Source organism: Paecilomyces variotii (genome assembly GCF_004022145.1).
Source record: "Paecilomyces variotii strain CBS 101075 chromosome Unknown C8Q69scaffold_2, whole genome shotgun sequence".
In the NCBI taxonomy this organism is placed as follows: domain Eukaryota; kingdom Fungi; phylum Ascomycota; class Eurotiomycetes; order Eurotiales; family Thermoascaceae; genus Paecilomyces; species Paecilomyces variotii.
In genome coordinates, this window is record NW_021167141.1 from 398869 (window position 1) to 421010 (window position 22142).

Sequence of the window (22142 nt, forward strand, 5' to 3'; positions counted from 1 at the left end):
GCATTTGAGGTTACCGGAACTGTTTCTTTGTCCTTCTATTATTATGATGTCTCCATACCATGGTCCCCATTCTCTCCCCGAATGACATCCACGTGTGCGCTTTTTTTTTCTTTGGTGTCTCGATATAGACATTATTTACTACGATCTGAATCGTAATTTATTAATCCACTATACCCCTTAATGCTTCTCTCTGGCAGTACGCAGCCGAGCATGTGCGAATGCACTCAGGCTGCTCTGGCTTTGTGCCATCGTGGCGGGGAAATCCCAATCTGGCCCCAAAACTGACAAATCAGTCAGGATAACATGTACCGTTTGTCGAGTTACGGGCGTCTCCACTGCTTGTTCTCGTGTGAAGTTTTAAACAGATGAGACCCCGCTCAACGACGGCCCCCTGAACAGGTGGACAGGGCTTTCGGCGAATCTAAGGGCAAAACTGTCCTGCACCTTACGTGAGTGGTAACACCGGCCTCCTACGGAAGCGGCTCAGAGACGCTGATGAAGTGATCAAGAGAGCAACGCCTCTGATTATGAGGAGAAATATACCTTACACTTTGTTCCGTGTATGCTGCAAACATAGTTCCAGTATCCCGCGCACATTTCACACGCGAAGATCAACCTAAGTGTTCCTTTCGAGCCCGAAGATCATTGCAAGCTTGATGCGTATGCACCGTTGAGAAATTATTACCTGGCTTGGCTGGCTCTGTAAATGGGGGCCACTGTCCAGGCCGTTAGTGAGATGGAGCAACGGTTAAAATCTCCGCCGTCGTGGGCCGGTCCCTGCTAACAAACGGTGTCAATCTGCCAGCAGGCCGTTGAGTGACCATTCCGCCATATGATTCGACCGTTTACATAAGAAGGATGGCACTCACGGCGGATTATACAATAGAAGAACCGCCAAAAGAAGGTGGACTGCCCGTCTTACACCGTCGTCGAGTAGAATAACCTCAAGGTAGGCGCATAAGGTTCAACCGGCTTTGGACTTTTGCAGGTTCTAACCCCCAACTGGTGCCAGTCGCTTTCATTTTTGTACCGGTGGGGAAGAACGACAGCCACCCTAACGGGCACGTCGTTTCATGCTGTAGATTTTGCTCCAATGGAGCCTTACGCGTCACAGATAGTGGAGAAAAGATGGCATGAGGACCTCAGCGAAGTAGCGACTCAGGAGGCATGTGCCTCTACCGGTTCAGGTGTCAGGTGTCAAGTGTCGAAGTGTATCCGTTATCGATTTTGTGACTGCCCCTCTTTCTCTCCCGCTTTCCAAACTTCGGGCTCTGCAGCCCGTCTCATGGATAACATATGAGAGCGGTAGGCTCTGATCTGTTACAGGGAGTCGACAGTTGGCTGCTGTGCCTTTCGGCCTGAATCTTGCTAGTCCGTATCGTCTGACAGATGGGCGCGTCACCACGAATATCAAACGTCCTTTATATGCTATGTTCTCTCCAGGACGACAAAGAGGGAACATGGGCAAATTTCGGACGGCTGGAATTGGGCCAGATTGGATCCCCTTTTCGTTACTAGCCAGCAGAGTGGCAAGAGAGAGTAGAGGAGTGGATCTTGGGCCACTTGGCGGTCTTCAGCTCTTTCTGCGAACCTACCGTGGAACCAACTATTGAGATCAATGAGCACAGTAGTAGTAACCTGTGATCGAGTTTCTGGATCTTCTCGATATCGTGATCGTCATTCCTCTTTTGGAACCCCGCATCTCGTGGCACAGTTCGTTCCAACGGAAACGGTCGCCGAAAGTATCGTGTCGGGGCTCTCAGGAGTGGACTGGGAACGCTAATCAGATGGCTGTGGAATCTGTGGATAATAGATGGATCATGGCAGTGTCCTAGGAGCTGATCATCTCCCGGGCCGTTGGGAGATAGCACGATCAACTATGTCACGGAGGGCAAGTGAGAGAGCAAGAGGGCTTCGAGTCAAGCCCTACGAGAGAGTGTAGTGACGGGATCAAGGAACCAGCGTTAATCGACCTGTAAGTCCCGCCGTGCTGGAGACATCGAGATGCTCTCGGCGGGGATTTGGCCGTTTTTGGCAATCCTCCCTTCCAGGAACGGAGACGGATGAACGCACAACAACCCGCCTCGGCCGTGCGGCTACCCTCATTTTGGGGCTTCAACAGCAGATTGCTAAATGGTAAAGAACTGGAGGGGCAGTGGACTGTGTCTCGAAGCGAGCCTTTTGGTATCAGATGTGGAGTCATGGACTGGCCCTAGCGTAACCGTTAGGATGTCAGTGAGAGGGGGGCGGTAACAGCCATGTAGACGTTTTGGATGACGCTCAGGGACATCATCATTATTAACATCTTATTCCCAATGCAGGTTATAGCCGCATATTAGCAGGATGCTCTCGCATGAAGAAATGGAAATAGATTGCCTCCTATGGGTCTCTCGGGAGAAAGATAGTACTTTGGGGAAAAAAGAACTATAGACGCCTCAATCGGCAGGGGCATACGGTCATGGGGTGCCTATAGATATTCATGTTGCAGTTAGAGTGGCCCTCGATGAGTTGGACTCTGCATAGCATTGGGGAATACTCTATCAGCCTTCACATTCATTGCAGTTGTGGCTTATCACACCAAGCCAGCTCGCACTACCGCTGTCCTCAGATTAGCCTAATAGTGACCTCTTTTCAGCCCTTGTCAATGAACAATACTTTCCCTGATACAGTGTACATCGTATCCAGAATGTAGAGGTCGCTTAGTTAGGGAACAGAACATACATGATTTTAGACGGATCTAGATTACTGCATCCCTTCGCTCAAGCTCATGCACATCAGTGCAACACTAACTGGAAAATCTCAATTGAGTAGTCCTGCATGACTTGTGGGAAATGGGTTAAGCAACAAGAAATATGAAGGGTGAAGAATAAGCCAGCAGGCTGATCTACATGCTTAAACTTCGGAAATGATATAGTAGTAATTGAGTTAAGTAGGGGGCAAGGAACTTCCCTGGAGGCAACAGATCAGATCTCGATCCAAGCGGGAGGCGGTGCACCTGCTTATGTAACCAACCCACGTGATCTGGTTTCGCTCAGGCTCCGACGGTCCAAACAGACGGAGCCTTGATGTATGTGGTCTGAAGAGGCATGGTACTTGTGGTCTCTAGCTCTGGCGCAGCATTAGGACATCGAGCCTGTCATAATCTCCATCCGATCTGGAATATTCTCTATTTCGATAGCATCTCGATGAGACTGTTGAAGTGTTGAACCAAACAAAGAAAAGCAAAAACAAAAAGCCTCTGGATTTCGATCCCGATTTATTTGGATTTCAATAATAGCATGCTCGGTCCCAACTAAATGGGAACCGCGGTGGAACAATGGAGGAAACTCCTCCACCAATGTCTAATCCAGCGGATCGACGCCAATGAATTCAAGAGCCTTTCCAAGCTCTTACTGCGTCGTTCACCCCTGCCCGAAGCCACTCTGCTGGATGTGGTTCTCGAGTCCCGGACCGTCACTGATGTCCAGTGGGACCCGCTACTACCTCTGTATGTCGATTCGTTAGCTAAATTGGGCCATGTCAAAATATCGACTGTCCTTTCTTCCGCGCTGAAGTATTCGACTATTGTCGATAATAAGTCTGGGGATTCGCCGGGTGGGACAGCGGCGGCGGGGGAGGAAATCAAGAAGAAGAAAGGGAGGAAAGTATCCTCATCGCTCATGACTGATATCCGGATTATTCAAGATGCCATGATGACGATTTCTGCTGGGTTTTCACCCAAGACTACAGTGGAGGCCGTGAATATCTTCTCTGCTGTTGCGGAGTGGATCATTGCTGTTGTCGCGTGGCATAATGGCAATGTCGACGAGCAGCATCAGACCGGTGGTTTGATGAATTCTCCCGATGGGATGACGTTGTTTGAGTCCCTGGGTATTTTACTTGCTGCGTTGTCGGCGACGGGGAAGGCGTTGGAAGCGCTGGCTATGGGAAACTCTGAAGGTGATAATAACCATCCGATATAGTGGAAGAAAAAGGATTCGTGTTTCTTGGAGAGATTGATGCTAATGTTTGCATAGCCTGGAAAGTGAAACTGGGCCAGGCCCTTTCTGCCTATCTTCCACTTTGTGCGGGGGTGTCATTGCCTTTGCGGAATCGGCTGGATAGCTTGCAGAAAGAGTTCAATCTCTATGGTGATTCTGCGTCCAAGTCGTTAGAAGTGTCGATGATGGATGGTGTCAATGTGAATGCGTTGCAATTTGAAGCTTCTGTTATTGATGGGCCAGTGGTCAACTCGAGAGCCGGTTTGTACGTCTATGTTAATGCCATGGTAAGTGTTAGCCAGAGACGTGGAGTCGAATGTCGTTGAAGCTAACGGAACGTAGCTGGTGGGACGTCCTCTTGTCGATGATAGCATGTTGATCAACTATCTTACCAACCGTTATGGGGTAAGTCCATGAGATACTTGTTAGTGCGTTCGAGTATTGACGATAGTCTAGGGACATCATGGAGTGCTCGTCGAAGAACTCATTACGGCAGCGTTTGATGTACTCTCCAACGCGATGTATCGGAACGAGTCCAGTCGGACGATGTTCGTGTTTCGATCATTCCTTGTGAATAAGTTACCGTCCTTTTTCGCCAGTATGTCGGCTGCGTCGATGGAGCCAATCCCTATGGAACTCTGCATCAGTAACGCTCTCAACCGGGTTGATCCGAATGCTTTCCCGTCATTCTCTCAGATGTTCGCCATGCAGGGGAACACGGTCCTTTCTGATGTGCGACAAGAGTTCCTATTTGCCTGTGCTACGCACAAGCTCATCCCTGAATCCAGTATTGAGCGCTTGCTGGGCGAAAATCCGATGCAGACTCTTTCAGCCAGTGGTCAATACGTCAAGGATGAACTTGTTTCTCAGATTAATGCTAATCCTGAGCGGGCGGAACATCTCATCGGCGAGATCGAGTCGATGGAAGGAAACGCCGGCGCAATAGTCGCTGCAATCACGGAGGTAAGGCGCTGTATCATCTGAAGATGGAACGGCAGCTAACACGACCAGGTTATGCACAATCTCTGCGACCAGAAAGAGACCATGACGTTGAAAAATATCTGCAACTCTTTGTCTCGACGGCCCCAGGCGCTCGATGTTATACTGCTCTTCCGCAGTCCGAAGACGGTGCTGCAGCCTCTATGTGCCTTACTGGATGCGTGGCACTGGGATGAAGACCAAGGTGAGAATAGACGAGGTAGTTCTGGTAGGACCTAGTGCTAATGGGATTAATAGGCGAAAATCAGCCTGTATATGATGAATTCGGGAGCATCCTACTGCTGGTGCTCGCCTTCAAGCATCGATACAATTTAAGCCAATATGACCTTGGAATCTCGACTAATAATTCATTCGTGCTAACACTCCTGGATCGCGGTCCCAGCAGCCAGAAACTGGATGATCTGACTGATTCTCAACACAAGAACCTAGGTGCTTGGATTTCGGCTCTCTTCATTGCTGAAGGAATCAGCGAGGAGTCCATGTCTTCATGTAGTCCTCAAGAATTCTACATGCTCGTTGCTACTCTGTTCAGTCAAAGCCTAGGCGCATGTGAGGCCGGGAAGCTCGAGTTTGATACTCTGAAGGGAGGATTCGAATGTTAGTATAAACCCTCTGTGTTTCACGTTGCGTCCTCACTGATAGTTACAGATTTGCTGGAGCCATTCCTGCTTCCGTCACTTGTTGTCGCTCTTACATGGCTAGGAAACTATATTTGGGAATCAGAAAGCGACCCAACGATTCCACTGAAGGTCCTATACTCCCTCGTGAAACCAAGTTCTATCTCAGGAGAAGCACAGGCCATCCATCGGACAGTTCTACAGATCACGGCACGAACATTGGAAGAACAGCTGAAAGACGTTCGCACCCGCCAGCCGTCTAGGTCGGATATCAAGCCCATCCTTGACGGTCTCGAACCGTATCTGTCTTTCCAAAGGACAGGAAGCTGTCATCGGTCCGAGCTTGAAGGCTGGACAAATTCCAGTGGTGGCCTGCTGGGTAGCATCAGAAACACTTTCCAGTCCCTTGTCCTCTGGAGCACGAATCCTGTGATAAGCATGACGCCTCATTCATATACGCATCGTCAGATCTTGGCTGGAATTCGAATTCTAGGTGCTTCCCGAGTGCTCGCGGCTTTGATTGAAGAACTAAAGTTACAGACCGAAGCCGGCAGTGGCGATTTGGCACTTGATGTCGCTGTGACCCTGGTTTGCTCCCCGATGGCGGAATCCTTCGCTGTTGACCAAAGCTTCTATCATCCTATAGATCCTAACAAGGATGCTTTGCCTCGATGTCCCATACTCACCCTCCGAGACGCCCTCATCATCCAGCATGATGACGTGCCAAAAATATCGGAAAAGGATCCACTGCGCGCAGAAGTTATCGTACGGCTGTACCGCCGTCTGAACAATTTGATGGCGCCTCCGTCCCAGGTGACCAACCTCGATGTTAGCAATATAATCCAGAATATGAATCTGGATGGCGTTGGCGAACACGGGCAGATGGGCCTTGGCCCTGGCGAACATGGAGTTGGGCAAGGGGGAGTAGGTGACGAAGATCCGGAAAACATCAATCAGATGCTCAATGAAGCTGCAGCCGCAGCCGCCGCTGGGGTCGACCACGGCGTTGGCCAAGGCATGGGTCTTGATGGTTCCGGAGCTGGTCTCCACGCAAACATTGATGACATGCTAAACAGCGCTGATATGGGAGTTGGTAATCCGGAGTTCCTTGACTTGGATATGGAAGGAATGTTTTAGGAAACTGCGTGTACGATGGCTGATTTACGTTTGTCTATCTCAGAAGCGATGTGATGTTATATATTCAAGATACTACTTGAGGAATGTCTTAATATGGTATGCTAGGATTTCAACATACGGTGTCACTTACTGGTGATGACTAGAGACTACATCGATCTGTAGAATTGCAGTACCATAGCTATATCCGAGTCTCTAATTGTACTGTGCTTGTTCCTCATATGGATTCCCAAATCACCGCGCTAACTAAAAATACCATCCAGGACTATTACTTCTCGTGCCAATCAGTCCCGTTTCACACAACTAAACATCCTGAAACCGAGATAGAATGAGCATCTCCAAACGTATACATCATCTGCTGATGCAAAGAATCTCACCTTAAACACTCTGTATTACATCCTAATATATCCCTGTACCTTTACGAATTTACAGGTTCCCAGGCGACTCAGCCCCCTGCTTCCCAGGGTGAGTTCCAGGCTGGTGGTCCTCCACAGCTAGATAAACACGAACCCTTGCGGTCAGCATACATACGTATAAACCACCAGGAAAGAACAAAAAAAATAAAAAATAACCCGAAAAGAAACTCACCATCCTCCAACTTCGCCGGCAATTTATCAATTCCAGAATTCTTAATATCAACAGGCACCAAGAGACCACCCGCAATATCGGCAATTTGCGAAAGAGGGTTTTGACGCGCTACTACCATCTTCTTCTCCTCTTCCGCGGAGGGAAGGGGAGCAGCGAGGGAAAGGCCAAGAAGGGCGGAAAGGATGAGGAGCGTGAGTTTCATCTTGAGCTTTGCGATTGTGTTTCGGTATTTGAGTTTGTGGTTCTAGGGGTTTGTTTGGTTGATTGGAGATCTAATAGGTAGACGAATGAATGAATGAATGGATAGATAAATAGAGAGTTATTACGTTTTATGATAGAAGCAGAAACAGCCGAAGAGAGAGAGAAAATAAATTATATACAGTACATAAGCGCAGGAATAGAGGTAAACACGACGCGTCTGGTAAGTAAAAAGAGCAGACAAAAATAAAAGAGACGCGAAATGTACATACATACCATGTACATTCACCATGTATGTAGTTTACCTCTTTCTTTCCACATATTACTGAAGGTATGTATGTAAGTCGTATACTGAATTGGGTGTTTTCGCATGTTTCAGCTCGAGGTGGGGAAGAATGTTGAGTTTGTTTCGAAACTGCTTTCGTAGTACATAGTAACTATATTGTAGTTTAGAGTTTCTACGGTGTTAGTTAGTCCCTAGGTATGTTACTGTCAGATAGATTGGTGAGGATATTAATTAGTTACTATGGAGGTGGTAAGTGGATAAATGATTTCTTGTTCCCTTTGTGTGTATGGAGTTAGCCTTGACGATAGATCAATTATTCAAGGGAAGGGAATGGTAAGGGAAGAACGGCAGGGAGAGGGGATAACTACTCTACTCTATTTTGAAGGGACTGGAATGTGGAATATCATCCCTTAAGTACACGCCGAAACGTAAACATGCGACTAAGAACGAACTTTTCATTGCACCTTTGAACTGATCGATTCCTCTATTTCGTATTTCGATACAATTATCTTATTTTCGAATTTTGTCGCTTCTGTACTCCAGACATGTTGTATGTGATATAAAGTATCTTTGTTGGACTCCATTCGAGAAACCAACCAAAAGTATCCGACGACATGCCGTAGTCTAAAATGGCACATGATGCATACAATAAGAACATCAAGATGGTAGATCTTCTGGCTGATCTATATTTTCCTAATTGGTTTTGGATTTCATCAGCAACTGTTGATCTTGTGCATTAATGTAACGACAGAATCATCTTATTCAGAAATACAGCATATAACTCTGTAACAACAGAAAGAAGGTCGCCTTTTTTGTAGTAGATCGTATTTTGTATTTTCTGTTATTACGAATCGAATTTTCTCAACGGCTCCGAAGAGATGCGTTACGAACTATCCCAGCAATCGTTGCGCATTTCCTACTGTTGGTGGAAATCGCTAATCATGTTATGTACATAGATATAAAAGGTTATTCTGCGCGAGAACTTATCTCGGCTAGCGAGATTGCTTGTTTCTGCTCATCAAGAATGCTTACGGCGGGACGCTCTATATATAATAATACTCGATAGTGGTATGGTAGGGATATATTTTATTATCTTTAGGATTTGAAGTAGTCCAAGTGGCCTTAGAAGGGGTATCTAGACCATTGACATGGCCCTCATAGATGCAATTGAGAAGTCAAGAACTAACCAGCCATAATCACAATGGCTCCCAGAAGATGCAGGCCATTTAATATCTTGGGAATAGTATATCTCTTTCTGGCTAATAAGCAGTAGCTACCGCGCATTCAAGCCAGATATTGAGTTCAAACCCGACCACTAGATCCTAAGTACTGTATTATACCAGTAAACTGTAAGCAGGTTACAATTGTCCTATTTTGGCGTTTTGCATGATCACTTCGCGCGAATGCAAGAGAGACCATATCCGTGTAGCGATGAAAATTCAGGACGTATGAAAATTCGGAATATAAATCACCCCTTACATAGTCTTCCTTAATGACCCGGTGGCAAGTCGATACGTCTCTGATTGTGGGCCGAGGCGGCCAGACTAGGTTCGCCGTGGCGTGAAAGAAAGACAATGTGAATTGTTTACCTTGGACTCCGATGGAATAAAAGGCGGGGTGGCGGGGCTTCGGAGAATTGATGGCGCTCAGCCAGACTTTCTCGTGTTACACGTCTGTCAAAACTCCATGTACAGTACCATACTCTAGAGTAGAGTATGGCAGATGGGCTTTTCCAGGAAATTTTTCACCTGGCCCATTATTAGAGATTGAATATCTTTGTATGGTCGGCCATTTGTGAAGATGAGGGTCATGAAGAGCCGACAATTCTTGGACCTGTCCAATATAGTTTGCAGTCATATCCGCTCCTCCGATTTCTGACAATTGACGACTGCTGATAAGCGGAAGTAACACTCCATGTGAGTTCCTGGCGTGATCAACGGGGCGGATTTGCAAGTGACGTCGTAAAGACAGTGCGCAGGAAGTGATGAGATTCAAGGTTTGACACACGACAATCTGTTGATCCCTTCAGTATCACAACATGAAAGATCCCCAAAAAAGGGACCGGGAGACTTGACCCGGGATTATTAGAACGAACCACACCTTATCAGTAGACAAGTCGGGGCACGTCGTAAGCCCACCCCTTGCGGAGTGGGCGTCCCACTTCGGAACTTTGTTAAATATACTCTCTGGTTGATCGTATTGAGGATGTTCTCGATCCCCTGAAACTATACTGAAGGACAATCACAAAAGCATAGCGATATCCGGTGGCGATAGCACAAGTCCGACATAGGACCGGTAAGGCATGATGGCCATAACGGTCGGACATTTGTTTACCTCGACCAGTGTCGAAAACAACGTTTGCTAGACACAGATGGTGAAACCTAACATCGTCAAGTTAGAACTCCGTTCCCAAGTACATATGCTCTGAGCTAGCACTAGGGTACCATATTTTGGGGTGCTTACCCTCGATATTCGGCCCGTCTCGTACCTAGGTAGATACGACGGATATGATGTTAAATAATAATGGCTTGCCACGAAGATAACAAAGTTTCGGAAGCTTCCGGTGGTCCCAGAAACTCAAGAGCAAGCTTTCCACCATGATCCAGGAATTCAATAGCTGGCGATCCATGCAGCACAGTATCGATCAAAGGGTTCATTGAAGAGCCAACTAGAGTGAAAAATATCACAGGGCGGAATCTTGAGTTCATGTCCGAGGCGGGAGATCAACTTAGCTTCTATTATGGTCCTTTTTCTGTCAATGGCATAAAACGAAAACGCTCCTTAGCAACAGGAATCGGGTTGTTATCAATGAACGTGCCTTTGACCCGACAAAGTGGAAGAGCGACAATATGAGCACGTGTAGGCGATCCATTGAGATTTGAGACAACCCTATAGCTTCAGACGCTTGTCCTGATGGGGATATGTCTGCACATCAAGTAATATATATTCACTACTTTTGCAGCTACTCCATGACCGAGAGCAGGACTCATTGAAGGGGAATTGTCTGAGCTTCTGGACTCTACTAGCATATTTGACTCTCGAGAAAGCCGATAGACATCGATATTATCAAAATTCCTCGTTCAGCAACTGCGTGATCTCTTAGAAGGTTCGCTGTTTCGGCAAGATCAATGTCTCAGCTTAGGCGATGAATGACCAAAATAAAGTTGGCCCCCTTCAACCGGTGTACGACTAGCCAAATCCAATTTCCCGGAGGCTCTTCTACTTCTGTTAAGGATTGTCGCTTCAAAAGTGCCTGCGCAGTTCTCCATCGCGGAAAACCACGCAATGCACCCCGAACAGAGCAGAGAAAGACATTGGCTATGGTGGCTAAAAGTGACAGGGTGGTTTCCTACTATCGATCAGCAGCTGAGCATTTTAGAAAGCGGATGACAATTTTCGGATCAAGGCAAAATAAAGCCTAAAACTGAGCAAATAATCTTCATGGTTATGCCTACTGTCAGCCATGCATAGCCGCGTTCGGCGGTCGCCTAGACGTCGGTTGCTGATGCAGGTGGAGAGCGTCTAGATATCGGCATAATTGCAACCCTGAATTTTGCGCATTTCATTACATGCGGTCGGCAGTTCTACAAGCCATTGTACTTGGACTGATCGGATGACTGTTTGCCCAGCTAATAATTTAGTTAGATTGATAATCGATTAACCATTAGTTAAAACTTTTGGTGTTCTTTGGTTCGTTGTTAGTACTCGTGGCGTCGAGGCAATGAACGTAGTCGTCATGGCGGATGTCACAGCAAAACATAGGCCGATAAGAACCCATTCGCACAAGCCCCCTGTTGGTACAAATTAATTGACCGCTTGATCCGGAAAAATGAGAGCGATAGAAAACCGTCTGGATAGATAACCATATGGAAGATCTTAGGCAGAAATCACGACGTCTCCGCGGAGCAACCGGCACGGGATTCGAATGCTGCTCGATAACAAAGAAGGACGATAATTTGTACCCCTTCCTGATCAAGTCTGCAATGAGCCAGAGCCGCCCGTGCCATTAGTGTATATTGAAAAATATTTCCTTATGAGGAAGCTAAGAATTATTTCTATTTCGCGGTGATACTGTGAGTATTGCATTGCCGACTCGCTATGCCGAGCATGCTGTAGACAGATGTATCTTAACATAGTATAGTACTGTACTATGCATTGACCTTGCGCACAAGTCATGGTTAGTGAGATCATCGGTCAACAACGCGTACCATTTACGCATGCGAAGTGGACTTCATTATTGAAGAGACTTAAGTCGCTATTCAGGCTCGTACTTCCCAGGACATGATGCTTTATCATCCAGACCGACACCTCCAAAGGCATATCCCAGAAGCACCAGCATAGTACTTTGCATTTGCAAGTTTATACTAGATACCATACTGGAGCAAGCCTAAGTTCGCAAGATGGCCTAGAACCCTACACACGAGTCATTGATTCATAAGGCTGCGGCTTTCTCTCAACTTCTCAAGTGGCTTGAGCTCCACTGAACCGACGTCTCGCGTAGCACTGAACACTTTTCGGCGTGAGCTGAACGTGTGGGACCCAGAGTTCGAGAGAATCCTGAACAGTATCTACGGACTCCGGAGTAAATTATTACTCGACGGAACAGGCGTGGATCTCGGGGAGGTTCGAGCGTTGCCTCTATCGTTCACAGAGGCCCTGAGCTCCAGTCGACGGGCTCACCGTCCGTGCGAGCGTGATGAGCCTGAATTCATCTGCATGGAGCTATGGAGGGGACATGAATCATCTATTAGGATTTGGTCAACAAGAGGCGGCAGTTGAGGACCTCCAGTGAGATTGTGAGAGCTAGAGTTTCACATACATACATACCTGAGCGCGAGCACGTGTCGAACTGCCGTTGTTTTCCTGGGATTTTCTGATCTTCTTCCCCCACGAAATGTCGCGAACGATACGATCGAGAACAATGTCTAACGGAGCCCTGTAAACCCGTCTGCCATTTTTTCCCGATCCCTCTCTACTGACATGCGCGGATGTGCCATCACTGACCGACGTCAAGTACTGTACAATAATGGAGACGGTGTGATCGCGACTTCGATGTGTATCATGGTGAAGGCAGGCGTCTTTTCAATAATACGGGATAATTATTCCCTGTCAGTTGGAGCGCGAACCTTGGCCCGGCCCCTCGAGCATCGAGATTATCCAATTCCAGGAGACATCACGACGTTGGTCCGTCAGTTGGCTAAAACAGCTGAAGACGGGATCGACTCGGCAGGCGTGGGTTTAGCGAGTTACCGTTGCTGGGAAGCCTGGGATTCGCCTTCGCCCCTACCGCTATCACTCATCATTATTTAGCTAGTCTGAACCCGCGGAGTACAGACGGTTCAGATGCTAGTGGACTATCTAGCGGTTATCTTGATTTCCCAGAAAAAAAGATCGTCGCATGGCTGTTTTTCGAGTTTCCACTTTTGATCTGGTTCCTGGATGGCGCGCGCCTTTGGGCCATATGGGCGATCTCATCAACAGTCGCCTAACTCGTACAGTACGTGTTTCGTTTGACGATCCGTTCTGATGACGCCGAAAAAGACTGCCAAAGATACACACGTGCCTATACTGCTACCAGTAGTGGCAAATAAGCTCGAAGAATAACTGAATAGCTAGAGAGCTTACCACACCTGGCACACCATTATTAGCCAAACAATAATAACGGTCGTTCTTCGGTAAAGATGAAGGAAAAGTACTCCGTACTATCTATCTATTACGCAGTATCTAGGGCACAATTTTCCCCAGACAGGAAATTGTAGCCCCGACATTTCGACAGCAGGGTTTGATTGCTGATCTTCAGCAAGCCACAGGAGGTTATACCGGAATGGCCTTCATGCAGTAGTATTAGTCACAATCAGACCCTGCGCTGACAGGCTAAAGTACTCCGTACACTCCGCAGTCACTTGTTCCCTGTGCTAACTATACTAGGTTGAGAAAGGCCAACCGTCACGGGTAGATTGGATGCAGGACTGAAGATTTCTACTCGGATATTATTGTTGTCAACGAGACCGGTCACAATTCATGTTGGGCAGAACGATTGAAGCCGTTAGTGAAATCGTATGTTTTCTTTTTGCGCTTCCTGTTGGGCATCGACATGAAAAACAAATTGCGAGCACCGCATAGATATTCTGTACAGGGAAGAGATGGCGTGCCTCACTTCTTCCGGCTTTTTAACATTATTGTCTCGCATTAAGCTCGCCAAACATACCTGATGTGAGAACCTGGTGATTGAATTATATAGAGGTGAGAGTTAAGACGGCATTACGGGACTGGCAATGATACCGGCAGAGCAGATTCCCGAACCCCAGAGCTTAAATGTGAAGCCGGTAGATCTTATTCCATGCTCTGACACGGCCCTCGTGCGATAACTGGCATGTGGAGAGCACCCGCCACCTAAAAGCAATGCAAAGTCTCGACGATTGACAATGAGAACCACACTGTCTCCATTAGGTCACGGGAAGGAAAGTGAACTGTAAAATAATAGCTCAATCTTCCGAGTGGCTGGTTTGCGATAGGGAATTATACAGTAACGCGTCGAATTCCCCGCCATTTCAGACTGACGTGCGTGCATTGGTACAGTACATGCTCTACTGCGATACACAAGAACTGGTGGCGAAGTCGGTTACCATCACCTAAGAATGATTACTGATGCATTATCTGAAATCGGGCTTCGCGCGCATAACTCCTCTGATTTTTTTCCGGGTCAAAAGCCGTCCATATAATAACGATCGGAGTCTCGAGTGCGATATGCGGTCTGAATGTCAATAATGAAATGCGACCCCTAGACTGTAAAGGTCAGACCCTCGTTCACAATGGTATCTCGAACAATGGACTTTTCAGTCTTCATGTGACGGAATTCGCCAAAAGGTTAGATCTGGCCTCGGATAATCGTCTGCCCTTGTTCTTCTGGAGACTTGCGACGCTTTATCGTGTCGAATCGTGCATAATATCCTAGTATCACATCATGAAGTGTTTGAGCTGTGGGTTGTTCCGGACTGGACGAGGCGAGCGAGCAATAAGGCGACATTCTCCTTTTCATCCAAAGTACTCGGTATTATTCGCATGACTCTCCGGATGAGAATAGTTAGTGTCGCGGTCCGGAATCATACAAATGACGGTAGCAACTTATAATGTCTATAATAATATTAACCCCTGCTGTACTTCGAGGCCTAGCCAGGAATCCGGAATAGTGTGATTGATAATACGCGGGCGGGTAATATGCGCCGTACAGAAACCCCTGAGCGGTTGGAAAGTTCGAAGGACGTTAGTTAGTAGTAGGGCGGACCCCGGCCCTTCGGCCTGGGCCATGGTTCATCCTCGTGGGTTCCGTCTCTAAAGGATATGATTTTCCACACTTTTGCCGTCACTAACATGCCCCTCCTGGAGTCTTGAGCCTTTGCCTCAGCAACCGTGCCATGACGATGAGCTGAGCTTCTCTGGGGTTCTGGGGGAAGGGCACTGTTGTCTGTACTTTGCCAACTAGCTCTGCGAGTAGATAGAGCACGGATCACTCCGCAAGTCCCATCTGCATTATCTTCATGCTAGGTCCTCGTGCGGCCCGGGGCGGGTGATGGAATAAGAAAAAAAAAAACGAATTCAGGAATAGCACAAGAAAAAGGCATGATGAAGGAGAAAAATGATTGGGCATAAAAACAGACACGGCACAAGAAAAAAAAAAAAAGTTAAAGCCAGTGACAAGGCTGCATGGGAAGCGAATGCAGGCACAGCAATACCATACTCTCTAGAGAGAGGCCTGCGTACGGCGTAATAATAATAATAATACATGGCCCTTCGCTCCCCCAAGAGAGCACGCCTGGGCTGTTCTGCGCCGTAGATCGCATCCACGGCGACCCATCGACGGCGACCCAATATTGTATCTGTTCAAGTGGTCCCCGGCAAGGGGAGGCGCCGTCCGTCACAAGAACCATCGTGGATTCGTGCTGCTAGTTAGTTGAACCTTAGCACAATGACCCGCTGGAGAGAGGGATATCTCTAGTGCCTCCTGAGTCCTTAGCCTCTCTAGGCTGGAGGGCGGATAACATCGAACCCTGTCCCTGTTCGACGGTTTATAGCACAAGCCCCAAGGTGGACCGGCGCAGATAGGCGGAGGCTGAAGAACAACCACATCTCCATGGCGTTGACCGTGCGGGATCGGATTATGGGGCGGATACTGAGTCGCTTGCCTCGTCACCCCCATGGCAGGGGCTGGAACAGCTGGAACTCGAACCGTTCAGCGAGCCGTTTTCTTTCACGGGCCAACTGTCATTTCTGTCTTGGCTCTAGTCAGTGTTGTCGTGGAGAACTGGAAGTTTGGGAAGCGTACGGAGTGCCATAGTTAGAGTAGAGTAAAGTAGAGTAGTAGTCCGCCCCGACGTCTGGCGCTCCACGACGTCGTCGCCTTTCTCTTGACTACTTACTGTCTTTCCTCTTATCGTTCGATCTGTATGTACATACTCATTCGTGGATCTGTCTTGCCTCTTAATTATATCGCATTTCCCGGGATCTTATCCATTGCTGCAGGTGGCAAGCGTTTCGCCGCGAGTTCGTCGAGCGTTCATTCCTCCCTTCTCAGACCCCCTTCTGGCGGTCCTTGCGTATACCCTTCGGCTCTCGAACACGTCTCTGCACATACTCCTCACCATCCTTACCGTTGAGTTTCTTGCTCAAGACGTCTTTCCTTGCTGCCGCTCGTTTGTACGCGGCGTGATTGAGGGGCAACAAACACGTTCCTTTGGCGTCCGCAATACCCTACGTCGTCGGCTCGTTACATCTAGAATCATACCGCGATCGAAACACCATCGCCTGGCGGCATATCGGATTTTTTTCCCCTAGCAATTCATCATCTACGTGATCGCTCTTTTGCAGCGCTGTTGAGATAAACAAGCTTACTAGGACTGAGACTGTCTTTTTGGACTAAAAGAGCTTCATCGTTTTGACTTGCCTCAGCACAGGCGCAAGCATAACTACGGGTGAGTAAACGGCGTCGCGCTCCAACATTCCTCATCCCCTCCACCCCTAGAGTCGGGACATTCCCCGCTTGATCCTGTGGCCCCCTACTGCTTTCCACCACATTTCCATGGGGGGTATCTAATTGTGGAAAAACAGTGCCACTGATGCGCATGCAGGGTAGGAACATTAATCGTACGAAGCCCCATCTCCACGTTCGTTGACTCGACCTTGATTCTTCCGACCTACACCAAACTATCAGCGAGAGTCAATCGACATCAACATTCGCGGATAATCCGTGGATGGTTGTCTTCTACAGCGTTTCCTTCTTGTCTTGGAGAATGTTTGTTTGGTTATCCCGGGCATAACACCGCGGTCAATGACGAACTACTTCGTCTTTCATCGACGAACAGATTATTGAACATCATATACGTGAAGAGAGCATGGAAGATACAGAACCTAGCGTTGCTCCATTGAATATTGCGAAAAAGGGCAAAGCTGGCCCTAGGGTTCCATATCTCTCCTTCTCGACATCCACATATCACAACAACTACGGCACCCGCCAACAACAACATTTGCAGATGACTCCGCCCTTAACTCCCCACGACTCCATGGAGGAGTCGAGGGAGCCTGCAGGAACGGACAGAGTCGTCTTTCATAACTACTTGCGCGCGTTTTATCCATTCCACCCTTCTGGTTCCGTTTCGCCTTCGACAGTAACCCTCCCTCTGGACCAAGGCGATATTATTTTAGTTCACTCAGTCCATGTAAACGGCTGGGCCGACGGGACATTACTCGAAAATGGAGCACGGGGATGGTTGCCAACAAATTACTGTGAAGCCTATGATCAGCTACCCATGCGACCGCTCTTGAAAGCACTGACAGATTTCTGGGATATCATACGAGGCGGGTGCGGATCAGACTTGAAGGATTTTGGCAATCAGGACTTAATGAGAGGTCTGGTGGCTGGCGTTAGGTTCTTGCTGGTGAGTTTCCGGTTATTACTGAGGAATTGACGTGCCTTTTTGCTAACTGCAGTAGGAAAAATCCGAATGCCTTACAAGGGAATCTACCTTGGTGCAGAACCACGACAGACTGCGCAGGAATCGCAAAATATTACTTTCTGACTTATCATCCTTGGTCAAGATCGCCAAGAAACTCCAAGATGTCGCTAATGGCGCACCTCTGAATGATGCCGTCGAGAATATCCTGGATGAAATGCTCCTCAAAGCGTTCAAAATAGTAACAAGGGGAGTTAGATTTCTAGACGTTTGGAACGAGGAAGTCGGCCTTAGCAGAGCTATGGAAGATCTAGAACAGCCTGGCGACTCGCTGTACGACTCCCCGTTGACGCCGCCGTCGGACACCTTCCCGCTAGCAGTCAAAGGCAGTTCAGTCATGGCATCTATCGCCGACAGACGAGAGTCGAGAGAGTTCAACAGGAGTCGTTTGAATGCCAGCCGGGCCTCTTCAGCGCGTACCGACATGTACGATTTCCAACCCCGGTCGGCTTCGGTCCAGACGAAGAGAGTCTCAGTTTCCCATCGCGTCTCGTACTCTGCGCCATCAGCAGGTGCACGGAATGGGAATCTCGCATCGGAGCGGCTTGGAGTGGCATACGATGGATTTTTGGGCGTGCTCGGATCTTTTATTGGATTGCATCTACAGTCACGTTCCTCTACAGAACTGATTCTGACCACTCAACAGTCTGTACAGTCTTGCAGGGCCCTGCTTTCCGTCGTGGAGGCTGTTTGCGAGCACGATCTTCATCGCTCAGAATTGTTAGAGGAGGCAAAGGATGCGATGTATGAGAGGATAACGGAGCTGGTACACGCAGCTCGGGATGCTTTCCGCCCAGCCAACGCTGCTGACGATGAGCTAATATTCATGCCGGATGAAGGAAAGAGGCTTGTAGATGCTGCTACAGACTGTGTCCGGGGTGCTGGAAACTGCGTGGCAAAGGCTCGCCTTGTCCTCGAACAGATTGGCGATTTCGAACTTGAGCCTGTTGGACAAGGGTTTGAAGTCCCTGATATGAGCACTCCACAGCCGCAACACCCCGACGAGATGGAAGTGAATACAGACAAGCCGCATGAGCCGTCTATGCGCCTACCACCGCCGCCGCTGCAGATCCCAAGTGGAGAGCTTACTCCTACCCTCACTGATGGAACTACGCCCTCGTCATTTTACTCGAGGTTGACAGCTACCAGTCCAGCTAATACCGATCAACGCTCTTCAGTCTACTCGACTGCATCTCCGTACCCTGGATTGGAACCCCATATTATCTCCAGCGAGACCAGCCCTACTGATGCGCAACAAGACTACAGCTTTGAAAGCAGGGGTGTCACAAGTACTGGGAGCAACCTCACGTACAAAAGCAATGTCCGTGACTCAGAAATGAGTGGCATGTCCCAGACATCGACACGAGCAACGTCTCCCGATATCCATAGCCAGCATCGAGAACCATCGTTGAAAGGCAGCGTTAGCCATTCGACGTTGGCTGAGGAGAGTGAGGAAACAGAAGCGAACATTTTGGAGAAGACTTATGCTCATGAACTGATGTTCAAGGACGGCCAGGTCGTCGGCGGTAGTCTGCGTGCTCTGATAGAAAAGCTTACCGCTCATCAGTCAACACCTGATGCTATGTTTGTTGCGACATTCTATTTGACCTTTCGACTGTTCGCGTCTCCTCTGGAATTTGCGCAGGGACTTGCTGAACGCTATGACTACATTGGCGATACGCCACATGCAGCCGGCCCTGTCCGACTCCGAGTGTATAACGTATTTAAAGGCTGGCTGGAGTCTCACTGGCGCCATGATTGTGACAATGTTGCCCTGGACTTCATCGTCAACTTTGCTAAGACAAAATTGATGGCCACCATTCCAACTGCAGGCAAACGACTTCTTGAACTAGCAGACAAGGTCTCTGCTGTGCACGGACCCGTCGTACCACGGCTTGTTTCTTCCATCGGAAAGACGAATACCTCCATTGCGCAATATGTGCACCCAGACACTCCTCTTCCACCGCCGATCATCACAAAGAGTCAACTTAATATGTTACGGCAGTGGCAAAAAGGTGGTCCAAATGTCAGCATACTGGATTTCGATCCTCTGGAATTAGCCAGGCAGTTCACGATCAAGGAGTCGAGGATCTTCTGCTCTATTCTTCCTGAAGAGCTTTTGGCTACTGAATGGATGAAGAAGAGTGGCTCATTAGCGGTCAACGTACGCGCCATGTCGACTTTGTCTACCGATCTCGCCAACCTGGTGGCGGATTCGATCCTTCAGCTCGAAGAGCCCAAGAAGAGAGCCGTCATCATCAAACAGTGGGTGAAGATCGCCAGCAGATGTCTGGACCTCAATAACTACGATTCCCTTATGGCGATCATATGCTCGCTTAACTCATCTACCATTTCGCGCCTGAAGCGTACGTGGGAGCTAGTCTCCCAAAAGACAAAGGCCAGCCTGGAGCATCTGCGGGGCGTTGTTGATGTCTCCCGGAATTATGCAGTTCTTCGACAGCGTTTACAGAACCACGTCCCACCATGTCTCCCATTTGTTGGGACGTATCTGACTGACTTGACCTTTGTTGATCACGGGAACCAGCCAGTGAGAAATCTCCCAACAGAAGATGGAGCCATGGCAGTGATAAACTTCGACAAGCACATGAAGACGGCGAAGATAATTAGTGAGCTTCAGCGGTTTCAGATCCCTTACCGCCTGACTGAAGTGCCAGAGCTTCAAACCTGGATGCAGGATCAACTCATCCGTGTCCGCTCTAACGGAGAGAAAAGCTTCCAGAGTTATTATCGCCGCTCGCTCGTTCTCGAACCAAGAGAGATGCAACGCGCTACAACGGAATCGAGCCAATCTATCCAGTTCAAGGAGAACGGGAAAGATAAATTCGACTTCCTCGCTTGGACGCATAGTTCCAAAGCAAAGGGGGTCACGACTACAAGTTAATCTTGTACACACTCTCTATACTTTCTCGGCTTATTCTATTGTCTACTGTGAATCAATCTTGACCACAAAATGTGCTGAGAGCTGTTGGTGATCTCTCTGGACATTTACTTTTATGACTTACGACTTGAGACTTTTTATGCGGGTTATTGCTTTTATTTTCTGGCTGATTGAATTGACGCATCATACCCCTATCGCTTTTACTTGGGATTGTTAATATTTTTGGGCGGTTGTCGATTTCTGGAATGGCCACAGCGGTTTGGGAAAATGAACATGGAGTACGGGATCGCCAAAAGCATCGGGATGCTCAACTGCATTTTGTCCTTAGACCACAACGTCTGCCATGTGGGGGCGAAAGCAAAATTCAAGAGCCTAGGCAGCTGGACGTTTCGATTTACTCTTTTTGGTTGTGTCTTGTCCCATTACTCTCCCTGACTCTTTCGGTCTCAGAATATCCTTGGCTTTGTCTGATGGTTCATGCTTTGGTCTTTCATGGAAATCTCGCAGGAGGGACGGCTCTTCTCGGAAATTGGTATGTTAATGACTTTGGGACTTCGTTGTATGTTTTTTGCCATTTTCATGTATCGATATTATTACCCTTATTGTTATGGTCGTTGTCATCATCCGAGAGCATGCTCTCACCCCTTGTACATAATACACACTTGCAGAATTGCAGCAACTAGAGTTGCCTTCATCATCATCGTGGAATATAGCATACTATGCCAATAAAATGAATCCACAACTCATCTTCATTACTCCCTGTTTTACTTTCAGTGTTTCGGATAAGGTGGCCACGATCTTGGCGAAATTATCCCCCTGCAACCAACTAACTAGTCAGTTCACACCTTACCAGGGTTACCCCTACCTCGAAATCTCCTTAGTTCAGGCCACCCCTCAGGCCCCTAATAGAAATAAGCATGCATTATCCCTGCCAGGCCGTCAAGGTGAAAAAAAAAAAAAAAAACTAACTAACTAGAAGTTATGTACCTACAAAATCTCCGTGTGTCTCTGACTAGCTCCCCCTACCATACTTTAGAGTATAGGTAGTTGATCCCCCATATCCGGACTATTTCCGAACTAAAACTTGAAATTAGATTATCGCTCTACTCAAGACGAGGAGGGCGAGGCCTGTTTCCTAGGGAGTCAAGTTACCTACCTACCTACCTAGGTATCCTAGACGTTTAGAGGATCTACAGTACGTATAACTACATACGCATCAGGGATACTCCTTAATCTTATCTTATTACAGTACAATAATGGAGACATACGAGAAAGGAATCATAGGTGGAATTTTCCCTGAAATTAAGATGAGGACGTATGTATTTTCTTTCATCTACTCATGCGGCCGTTAGTTGTTGAGTGTATTAATTACTTTATTATTGACTCAGTGCATAACTTTGTGATTGATTGATTGATGGATGGATGGATGGATGG

At 47.9% G+C, this 22142-nt stretch overlaps 4 protein-coding genes across 4 annotated transcripts; 3 read left to right on the forward strand and 1 right to left on the reverse strand.

Moving 5' to 3' along the window:
• Window positions 1-3074: 3074 nt before the first annotated feature.
• On the forward strand, window positions 3075-7074 carry C8Q69DRAFT_134758 (mediator of RNA polymerase II transcription subunit 5). Its single transcript, XM_028625346.1, has 7 exons — window positions 3075-3939; window positions 4017-4267; window positions 4323-4385; window positions 4437-4943; window positions 4992-5163; window positions 5217-5576; window positions 5628-7074. Exons 1-7 carry the CDS (start codon window positions 3297-3299, stop codon window positions 6731-6733), a joined length of 3102 nt encoding a protein of 1033 aa, XP_028487038.1. The 5' UTR covers window positions 3075-3296; the 3' UTR covers window positions 6734-7074.
• Window positions 7019-7758, reverse strand: C8Q69DRAFT_455285 (hypothetical protein). The gene has a single exon (XM_028629763.1). The coding sequence runs from the start codon at window positions 7518-7520 to the stop codon at window positions 7176-7178; it is 345 nt and encodes a 114-aa protein (XP_028487039.1). The 5' UTR covers window positions 7521-7758; the 3' UTR covers window positions 7019-7175.
• A 9307-nt stretch (window positions 7759-17065) lies between these two features.
• On the forward strand, window positions 17066-20832 carry C8Q69DRAFT_134840 (putative ras guanine-nucleotide exchange protein). The gene is made up of 2 exons (XM_028625349.1): window positions 17066-17734; window positions 17790-20832. The coding sequence occupies exons 1-2, from the start codon at window positions 17192-17194 to the stop codon at window positions 20709-20711; spliced, it is 3465 nt and encodes a 1154-aa protein (XP_028487040.1). The 5' UTR covers window positions 17066-17191; the 3' UTR covers window positions 20712-20832.
• C8Q69DRAFT_134813 (hypothetical protein) lies at window positions 20833-21449 on the forward strand. Its single transcript, XM_028625348.1, has one exon. It carries the CDS (start codon window positions 20954-20956, stop codon window positions 21389-21391), a length of 438 nt encoding a protein of 145 aa, XP_028487041.1. The 5' UTR covers window positions 20833-20953; the 3' UTR covers window positions 21392-21449.
• Window positions 21450-22142: the final 693 nt, after the last annotated feature.

Bases quoted from the DNA above. Each gene is read 5' to 3' on its own strand.
- C8Q69DRAFT_134758 (XM_028625346.1), top strand. From the start codon at position 3,297: ATGGGAACCGCGGTGGAACAATGGAGGAAACTCCTCCACCAATGTCTA. The intron at 4,386-4,436 runs GTAAGTCCATGA...ACGATAGTCTAG, and splicing joins ATCTTACCAACCGTTATGGG to GGACATCATGGAGTGCTCGT. The intron at 4,944-4,991 runs GTAAGGCGCTGT...TAACACGACCAG, and splicing joins TAGTCGCTGCAATCACGGAG to GTTATGCACAATCTCTGCGA.
- C8Q69DRAFT_455285 (XM_028629763.1), bottom strand. From the start codon at position 7,520: ATGAAACTCACGCTCCTCATCCTTTCCGCCCTTCTTGGCCTTTCCCTC.
- C8Q69DRAFT_134840 (XM_028625349.1), top strand. From the start codon at position 17,192: ATGGAAGATACAGAACCTAGCGTTGCTCCATTGAATATTGCGAAAAAG. The intron at 17,735-17,789 runs GTGAGTTTCCGG...TAACTGCAGTAG, and splicing joins CTGGCGTTAGGTTCTTGCTG to GAAAAATCCGAATGCCTTAC.
- C8Q69DRAFT_134813 (XM_028625348.1), top strand. From the start codon at position 20,954: ATGGCCACAGCGGTTTGGGAAAATGAACATGGAGTACGGGATCGCCAA.